This window comes from Vicia villosa, unplaced genomic scaffold (assembly GCF_029867415.1).
Source record: "Vicia villosa cultivar HV-30 ecotype Madison, WI unplaced genomic scaffold, Vvil1.0 ctg.002988F_1_1, whole genome shotgun sequence".
NCBI classification, from domain to species: Eukaryota; Viridiplantae; Streptophyta; class Magnoliopsida; order Fabales; family Fabaceae; genus Vicia; species Vicia villosa.
This window is the reverse complement of record NW_026706084.1, coordinates 222,242-232,286: the sequence shown is the minus strand read 5'-3', so window position 1 is coordinate 232,286 and position 10,045 is coordinate 222,242. Positions and strand designations below refer to the sequence as shown.

The window sequence follows — 10,045 nt, the reverse complement described above, 5'->3', positions numbered from 1 at the left end:
GTCCTATGCTGATTTCTCAATTTAGGAGCTTCATCTTTCTTCACCCCAGTTGGCTCTGGGACGACAATATGAGTCCTTCTTGATACAACCCCATGGATAGTGCTTCTATGAGGGGGAGCCTTGCGGAGGCTTTCTTAGAGGCAATGTAACCTTTCATTGAGTGCGTGCGAATTGTTGCCGAATGATGTTGTACATAATGTTCAACAATTCGTCAGCACCTTGCAACCTAAGGTTTGCTTATAACACTTGGAGGCCAAGTAAGGCTTTTGGTTGTAAGACAGGTGGCGGAACAGGAGGTTCGATCAGGTCAGTGGGACAACTTTGGTTACTTGAGGAGCCTTGACAAGATCTAGATGCAATGGAACCCTATTATAGGATTTTCGATGCCTTGCGGAGAAGGTAGATGTTGTTGATTGATCGCTGCCAAAGCGGTAGTGGCAACTTCAAGCGCGATGTTAGATAAAGTACTTTTGGATCCAACTATCACTTGAAGTCGTAGGAACTAGAGATATGGAAATTCGAGGAATAAAAATTGAACACTTGATTAGATCAAATGCGACAGATCTTCGTGTTCAATCTTGAATGTTCTTGATTTGGTGATTTGGGGAGGTTATGAACTGATGAATCTGAAAGTGAGTGTGAAATTGTGGAAATCGTATGAATCAAAAGTTGATTCCCACAGACAGCGCTACTACTCCGTGTAGAACCAGAAATTGAGTAAAAAGTGATGGTAATGGTGGATCAAAGTTTCAGACAAGGTAGAGAGTGACTGGCCTCAAGGTTAGCACTACAACGCTTAAATCAGTATGTGCGAAATAAAAGTCATATATATATATATATATATATATATATATATATATATATATATATATATATATATATATATTAGAGAGAGAATAACAAATTCGTTATTTGTAATGAGTGAACCGTAAAAAACCGTTATTTGCATTTTCCGTTAACATCCTTTATGATAATGAAAGAAAAGTCCCCGAGTACTAAGAAAGATTATGAAAGATTTACAATTCCTTTGTAGGGGTTGGTCGGCATCAGTGGCTAGAACAATAATTTTAGGGAAGGTATCACCCTATATAATTTTCAAGAAAACCAATTCTACTTGCTTTGAAAATGCTTATTTATATAAGAGAAATGGATTCCTACACAATCTAAAAATATTTAAAAAGTAAAAAGAAAGATATGAACAAAACAATGTCATGTTTGGTCATTTTAACTTTGAAGTCGTCTTGTCTTGTTACTTGGTTGTTTAGTATATAGACACCTTCCTTGTTTGGCTTTATCTTATAGTACTAGTTTTGATACAATGTCATGTCATCACACACTTGGACACATAACACAATTGATTCGGGTGATTTTTTCTAGGTGAAACATAAAATATTGTAGTATTCTTATGCCAACATGAAAAGGCCAATCAACACACCTCACCTCAGTTATCTTGTTCCAAATATCCTACATTTGGAGATTTGGAGAATCAAAGAGTTTCTTGTATCTTGAATTCATATGTTTGAAATCCCAAATAAAAAAACTATGTCATAGTTCAAATAACTTAATAATTTAGTGGTGAAGAATTAATTTGTGATTTTTCATACATTGACACATTTTCATTTATTTTTGAGCAAGTTCCTCATGTATTATTAATAAAAGTTCAAACTTACATTACAGTATGTCAAAATGAACCATCAAACATAACATACTACAATAACAAGATTGAACTGTTCTCACAAAGCAAAGAAAAACTAAAACCACACTCAAAGAGAAAGGTAAAACTCAATCTTCTTGGCCCAAAAGAGTGAGAAGGAGCTTCTTGTAATCCCCTGAGGTTTCCTTAGCCACAACTTGCTCAAAAGGAACACTGTTTCTCTTGTGATAAACATCTGAGATGGCTTTCAGATCATGTTGAGCCCTGCTCACAATCACACGGGTGAGTGCGTCCTCATCGGTTCCAACCTTCTTCACCGCATCTCGCACCACCTATAACAAAATCAGAAAATCTCGAGTCAAATCACTATTTGTAAATTCCCTACAAACATCTAATACCATTATTATCACCCTGTACGAGATAGTCAGTCTTGCACATCCTCAAAGATGACTTTGATTAATAGAGTTATCAGATGTCTGATTAACAAAATAAAAGTGAGTTATACCTTCTCATAGTACTTAACATGATCGTTGAAGGATCGAATGGTGGTATACAAAGCCTTCTGAAAATCATCAGATCCTTCATCCAACAGCTTCTGTAAAAAGATAAAATGAACACAAAATTACACAACAAATCGCATCAGAATTTTACATTTCTCAATTTCATTGTTGTGTTTGTGTGTAAGATCTTTCTTCTATACCTTGGTAATGGAAGTACCATGAGTCTCTCTGTAACGGTTGAAAGTTGCAATCAGCTGAGCCTTACTCCTTGTAGTCAAGATCCTAACAGCTTCTTCCTGGCTTCCTTTCTTTTCTTTCACAGCCTCATGAAGAATATCAGCTTCACTTTGTGCCAATCTCGCATTCACATCATCACCAACATACCTAAATGCAGTCACCAACCCTACCAAAAGCTGCTCAAAAAATCAACCACAAAATCTCATCAATAGAATCAAAAACCTCACAAACCCTAAACACCAGATCAGAAATACAAAAAGTACTTGCCTGGCGAAGATGGCCCGAGGTATGAGTAGCCAAATCCTCTTCCAAGGAGTGCTTATAGCGCTTAATATAAGCGCGTCTCACGTTAAAAAGCTCTTCCGGGGAGAGAATTGCAGCAATCTCAACCACCACATTATAGTTCTTACCACTCTTGAGAGCAACATGGGCCAAAACAGCATCACGATCAGCCGGTTCCAAGATCCAACGGTATACAGCTTTCTGGTTGATCATAAATTTATACACATTTCAAAATTCATCAGCATATTCAAAAAATACTTCACAGAATAAACTTTGATAAATAAAGTTATACCTCAAAGTCTCCTTTGAGTTCAGATTCCAAACGTTTGATAAGATCCTCTTGGTAAATCTCTTCATAAGCTCTTCTGATTTGTTGAATCTGATGAGAGTTTCTATGACCAAGAATTGTTATCACTGTTCTCTCATCAGTACCCCAACCTACACAAATTTCATCATTTCAATTTCATTGATGACTCCGACACTGACACGGCGACTTCGATAATAATTTGAATACAACATGATATTTTTCAGATTCATCAATTATGCTAATCAAGTATATGAACTTTTTGTTACATATTTTCATTACAAAAATAAATTTATATATAAAAAAAGATGAACATTGATAATACCTTCAAAAGCCTTTCTTAGAGATTCAGCATCTTCTTGGGGAGAATGGTTGCTAGGAGCAATGAGGGTAGCCATAGTTGAATGTGTATTTTCTATTGGACTATGATGTTGTGATGAAGAAATCTATGTCTATAACTCTTCTATTTATAATACTATGTAGACAAAAAGATTATTTATTTCACTAATAAGAATAATAAAAAAATAAAGAAATTATTTATTTTTTTATTAAATGGTTAATTTACTTGACCTTAAATACAGATAAGATACATTAATTTTAAAAATAATAAATATTTATTTATAGTAAAGACCAAAAAGTTTTTTTTTTTTACTTTGTTGAATTATAGGGACTTGAATTTGTTGAATTCTAGATGAATGTGGACAAAGGTTAAAAAGTAAAAAAATAAAACATATTTTGCCCTTTTAAGGAAAATTGATATAATAAAATATATAGTACAGAAACAATAATGTATGTTTTTGAAAAAGTAATAAAAAATTAAAACATATTTGGCCCTTTACAGTCGACATAAGTAAAATAGTACAAAAACAATAATGCATGTTTTTGAAAAAGTAATTAGAAAAATGAAAATTCTATATATTCTTTAATTTTAGTTTTATCACCACGGTCCAATGCATGCATTGGAAATCTCATTTAAGGAATATATTTGGGAAAAAATTAATAACATTGAATTTTTTTTTCCTTTTGAAAAAAAAAAGAGAAAATGGATTCACTTTCTAAGACAATTTTGGCAGTATTTGAAGAGACCAATCTATAAGCAACTAGAATTAATTAATTAATTTTGTGTAAAAAAAGGAATTTATTTATTTATTTACGTTGGTTATATCACTTATTGCGACGTAGCATCAATGTCACATGGACGGTGAAGTATGTATAAATGTTAATCTTTTATTTAAAGTATGATTAAATGACTATATAAATATAATTTATTGCAACATTTTCCTTATGTGTCACACTAGGTAAAATTGGTGAAGTTGTTGAGGCATAGTAGCGTGTTTAGTACGAAGGACGGAAGGAGTGAAAATGAAAAGATGGTGTTTTGTTTTGGTACCTAATTTTGGGCTAGGTACATTATAAATAAAATTAATTGTGATTTAATTAGCTTCTACCCCATAATTATTATTATCGGTTATGACTAGCCTTTTGGGTTAAGAAAGTAAAGAAAAGAAACATCATGCTATAAAGGTTTAGGCTAGATAGTTTTTTTTATTTATATTTTCGTTTTTTATTATAAATAAATCATTTTGAAAAAAATTATATTTTAGTATAAGTCGTTTTATAATTTTAATGAATAATTAATAATATTTTTTCTAGTATATCCTTAAATATTTATTGTTCTCTCTTTTTAATTATGTAAATTTTTCTTCCACATGTCAATAATTAAGAGGCCAAACATACATCAAGTTCTACAGAATTGGGAATACTGCCTATCCAGGTTCTATTACCAACAGCTTTCCCAACTTTCACCATATGGTGAGCATCGGTATTAAAATTTCTACTTAGGAATAAAAGAGAGGCATCTCTAAATCTACCCAAAACATTACTACAGTCTTTAACAAATAGATCCAGAGCTGCATTAACTTAGTTCCATTCACACAATCAACAATGTCCATTGCATCAGAAAAGAACATGACCTCCTCAATCTTTAGCTCTTTTGCCAAATCCATCCCCCACTGAGTTCCTTTGAGTTCTGCTGAATCTGGCTCTTCATGGCTGGAAAAAATTATGCTAGCTGTTAGGTGAATCGCCCCATCCGGTTCTCTAATCACACAGCCCAACGAGACAATTCCATCCTTGAAGCACCCCGCATTAGTTTGCACAGTCCAGTGGCCTGTAATCTTAGCTTGTAAATGGTTGACCAGGACTTTCTGATTTGTAGATCTTCTTGACAAATTGTACTCTCTAATATAATCCCCAATGCTCTGAGCTAGTAATTGCGGCTTAAGAGTTTCCTTTTTAAAAACTAACGCATTTCGAGCATTCCAAAGCCTCCACATACCAGTACCAATCACTTGAAATAATTGCCAATCTTTACTTTTCAAAACAGCCGACAACCAATCATACACACTACCATCACTCGGCATACGAATACCAAGGGGGGAGAGAAGAAAACTCCCTTTGAGAAATTACAGTGAAGGAAAATATGATTAATGGACTCGGGAACAAGCTGACACAAAGGGCAGGAAACATCAAGATTAATACCTTTTTTGCCAGATTGCAGTTCGTCGGCAGGATATTGTTAAGCAACCTCCACACGAAGTTTTTTATTCTCTCTTTCAGAGGAGCACTCCGTAATTGCTTCCACACCTTTCCTTCTGAACAGTTTGAGGGTCCAGCCTTGTTTGCTTGGGAAATTCTTCGCGACAGATGGTAACCCGACCGCACAGAATATTCCTCGTCTTTCTCGAAGTGCCAAATCAATTTGTCCTCGGGGAATTGACCTGATAACGGGATACTTGTAATATGAATCACTTCGGATGGATCAAATGAGCTTCTGAGAATATCTTCCTTCCAGCTTCCACAATATCTATCTATAAGCATTGATACTTTCTCATTTGGACTCCACATGCCATTGCCAGTAAAAGATTTAACGCTCGGGATTGACGAAATCCAATTATATTCAACGATACGAACATTCTCTCCCTTCCCTATCCTCCATCTAGCTCCCTTAGACACCATATCTTTAGCACTGCATATGCTACGCCACGCATAGCTTGGTTTGTAAGCCTCCCCCATTTCTGAAATGTTACATCTTGGATAGTATCTCCCCTTGAAAAATCTCTCAAACAAAGATCCATCACCTTTCATTAGTCTCCATAATTGCTTCCCGAGCAAGCTATTATTGAAATCTTTGATTCCTCTAAAGCCCATACCACCTCCTCCTTTTGATTGTGACATTCGCTCCCAGCTCATCTAGTGTATTTTCCGTTCCCCATTTTTCGCACCCACCAGAATTTTGATAACAGCGACTCGATCTCGTTACAAACACTATCCGAGATTATATAGCAACTCATTATGTACATCAGTATCGCTTGAGCCACCGCTTTAATAAGGACCTCCTTGCCTGCCCTAGATATGAAGCTCTCTTTCCAGCCCTTTACTTTCTTCCAGACCCTATCAATAACCAAGGAAAAGACTTCTTTCTTTGATCTGCCAAATACAACAGGAAGCCCAAGGTATTTTGTATGAATGGTTACTGCTCTAAATCTCAGCCTGCTGCGAATAGTTTCCTGCAAGTGACAAGAGATATTTTTGCTGAAAGACACTTCTGATTTCTCAAATTTCACCAATTGCCCCGACGCCCTTTGATACTTCTCTAGGATCTTCATAATAGAGTCAGCTTCAAACTCGTTTACTCGCACGAATATCAAACTACCATCTGCAAAAAATAAGTGAGAAATAATGGGAGCCTTCCTTGCCACTTGTACTCCGTGTAGCTCCTTCGATATGACTGCATTTTTTATCAACCCTGATAGGATATCTGCACAGGTAATAAACAGGTAAGGGGAAAGAGGGTCTCTTTGACAGAGCCTTCGTTCCAGAAAAAACTCTTCTGGTAGGTTGACCATTTAGCAGGATCTGATATGAAACTGTGGATATGCACCTCCTAATTAGCCTAACAAAGCTAGCAGGAAAACCAAAAGCTTCCATCGCGCCCACCATGAAATCCCACTCAATTCGATCATAGGCCTTGGACATGTCGAGCTTCAATGCCATAGTACCTTTCTTTACATACCTTTTATTATTCATCCAATGGAAACACTCCATTGCGACCAGCATATTGTCTGTTATCAATCTTCCTCTAACAAAAGCGCTCTGTTCCTCGCTAATGACTCTTGGCAGAATTCCTTTCAACCTATTTGCAATAGACTTCGTAATCGCTTTCATCACAACATTGCATAAGCTTATGGGCCGAAATTCATGTGGGGAACGAGGGTTTTTAATTTTTGGGATTAAGGCTATAAAGGTGGCATTAAAAACAGCAGGGTCACGTTGATTATTGAGAACATCCCTCAGAACCTTTACAATGTCGTTTTTTACCGTACTCCAGAATTTCTGAAAAAATAAAGCGTGCAAACCATCAGGGCCAGGGGCTTTTGTAGGATGCATCTGGAAATTGGCTTCTTTAACTTCATTCTCAGTAAAAGGAGAGGAGCATAACTCTTTGTCCTCATCATAAATTGCTTTCCCAGCGAAACTGCAGACACTTGCAATGTTTGTAGGATTTGAGGAAGTGAAAATCTCAGAGAAGTAATTTATAAGAATCCTCTCGCATTGGGCAGACCCTCTATGCCAGTTTCCAACCATATCCTTAAGTCTTCTAATCGTGTTTGTCTTTCTCCGCTGACTCGCCTTGCTGTGAAAAAACTTTGTGTTAAGGTCTCCATCCATCAACCATGTCGCTCTACTCCTTTGCCTCCAAATTGTTTCTTCAATATTCAGCAATTTCCTCCTTTGAAACTCTTAGGATTTGTATTTCTGGATCTCTTTGGCCTCCGCCTCCCATCTCCTATCTTCCTTCAACAATGTTTTAATTCTCCTAATCTCCTTAGCCACATTTCCTGATTTGTACTCTTTAAAAACCGTGTTAAGCTCCTGAACAACCTTCAGTTTTTGTGTTAAAGGACCACTAGAATCTCTCCATATCTGCTTGATCATATTTTCACACCGAGGGTCCTTTGCCCAAACTTCTTCAAATCTGAAAATGTGCACTCTTTTATCTATGGTACACTCCTTGTCAAACACAATACGAATCACTGCATGATCCGACCCGTGCCTAGGTAAGTGACAAACTGATATGAATGGAAATTGCTCTTTGAAAGAGTCTGAGCATAAAGCTCTATCTAATCTGCACTGAATATTCTCATCTCCCTGTCGTCCGTTAGACCACGTAAACGGATAACCTGAAAAACCAACATCTTGTAAGTTGCAATGGATTAATGCATTTCTGCTCTAGGCGAGTTGAAAGACTGTTCTATTATTTCCCCAATCTTTTCACTAGCTTGGGTAATATCATTAAAGTCTCCAAACAAAAATATGCTCTCCCCCAATTCACACCTAATGTCTTAGACCATCTGCCAAGTTTTCCATTTTTGATGTTCTTCCGGAAAGCCGTAAATTCCTGCAAACTCCCACATCTCCTCATCATTCTCCAACTGGAAAACTCCCCTTATATAGTTTTGAGAATGGGACTTGATTTGAATATTAATCTCTTCTGTCCACGGAAAACTCAAACCCATTGCTCTCCCCCGTCCGGAACCTCTACAATCCACTATAAAACCATTATGAAAGCCAGCAGCCATACGAATACGCTCCATCTCTTCAGAGTTCTACCTGGTTTCCATAAGGAAGACCAGCTGGGGGTTCTCTAAACGAATGAGCCTTTTTAAGGCTCGAACTGCACGAGGGTGCCCCAAACCCCTGCAGTTCCAGCTTAAAGTCTTCATTGGTGTAGGCGGTGTTGGTTTTCCAACACCACCTCTGGTACTTTTTGCTTAATTCCTTCCTCCTTCGACTCCTGTTTTCTCTTCTTATCCCCACTACCACAAGCTTCAATTGTGCCTTTAGTGGTCATGACTTCAACCAATTGTCGCTTGCTAGTCTCTAGAATCTTTGTTTTGTTTTGAGGGGTAGTTCCTTTTCTTGAAGGTTTCTTTCTGACCCACTTCCTATTTTGCACCGAAGAGCCTTTTGATTGATTACCTTCCCATGCTCCTTCTATAGATAATTCCACATCCCCTAATGATTCCACAACTTTATCAATCTCAACCGCCTTCTGTTTTGTTATCACTGGGCTCCCAATTCCTCCCTCTACTTCTACCCTCTCCTCCTTAGCACCTTGAACTTATTGCACTTCTGCCTCTTCTATCTGCTCCTTAGATTTTGCATCACACCTACTATGCCCTGATGAAGCTTGGAACAAACTTCTAGTACATGTACCTGAGCTAGAGTCTCTCTTTTTCTGATCTTCACTTGTCTTTGGCAGGGGAGATGCTCGAAGCCACTGTCCATACGATAGGTCATGTTCTTCAAGTTCCTCAAAGCCTTCTTCAGATAGATCCTCCACGGTTTCACAATCCTTCATTTGGTGCCCTAGTCTGCCATAGACAAAGCAAAACAATGGTAGTCTTTCGTATTTAAAATGGATTCTTAGATTCTTCTCCTTGACTTTCACCATCGTTCCTCTTTTCACTGGAGTCCGAGATTCAACTTAACTTTAATTCCTAAAAACCTACCATTTCTGCAGACTTCTCGAGTATCCATCTCTTCAAAGTTTCCCAAAACACTCCCTATTTTCTTTGCCATAGACTCCGATATCAGGTTTAGAGGAAGCTCGTAGATTCCTACCCAGAAGGAAGCAAAATGCATATTCAGATTTAACAGTTGTTCATCTCTGGAGATGCGATTTAGTACCAGTAAAGATTTGTCAAAAGTCCAAGGTCCATTTCTGAGAATGTACTCCATATCCCTTTTTGTAACAAACTTGAACAAGAATAGGTTTTTCCCCAAATCTTGAGTCTCCACCTGATTCTTGAGTTTCCAGGCACTTATCATAGTACTCTTGAAAGCTCTGGCATTGAAGCTACTTTCAGTCCATAATTTAGCAGCCAAAGTCCTCTGAAAAGATTCCTCCTTGCATACCTCCTCTTCCTCCACCACCACTCCCTCTTCTTCTTCTTCTTCTTTTGATAGCGGGATACTCCTCCACTTAGCCATCGATAAGCCACT

The 10,045-nt window shown here is 37.3% G+C and overlaps 1 protein-coding gene across 2 annotated transcripts; it reads right to left on the bottom strand.

The window, feature by feature from the left end:
* Window positions 1-1,613: 1,613 nt before the first annotated feature.
* On the bottom strand, window positions 1,614-3,458 carry LOC131640172 (annexin-like protein RJ4). Of its 2 annotated transcripts, XR_009295180.1 has the most exons (7): window positions 3,303-3,458; window positions 2,966-3,111; window positions 2,659-2,874; window positions 2,355-2,567; window positions 2,160-2,249; window positions 1,692-1,986; window positions 1,614-1,657 (listed from the first exon to the last, which is right to left on the bottom strand). XR_009295180.1 is itself a non-coding variant. In XM_058910578.1 (6 exons), the coding sequence occupies exons 1-6, from the start codon at window positions 3,373-3,375 to the stop codon at window positions 1,783-1,785; spliced, it is 942 nt and encodes a 313-aa protein (XP_058766561.1). In that variant the 5' UTR covers window positions 3,376-3,458; the 3' UTR covers window positions 1,614-1,782. The 2 variants fall into 2 exon arrangements, 1 of the variants encoding a protein (XP_058766561.1); XM_058910578.1 differs by having other exon boundaries at window positions 1,614-1,986.
* Between the last annotated feature and the right edge of the window lie 6,587 nt (window positions 3,459-10,045).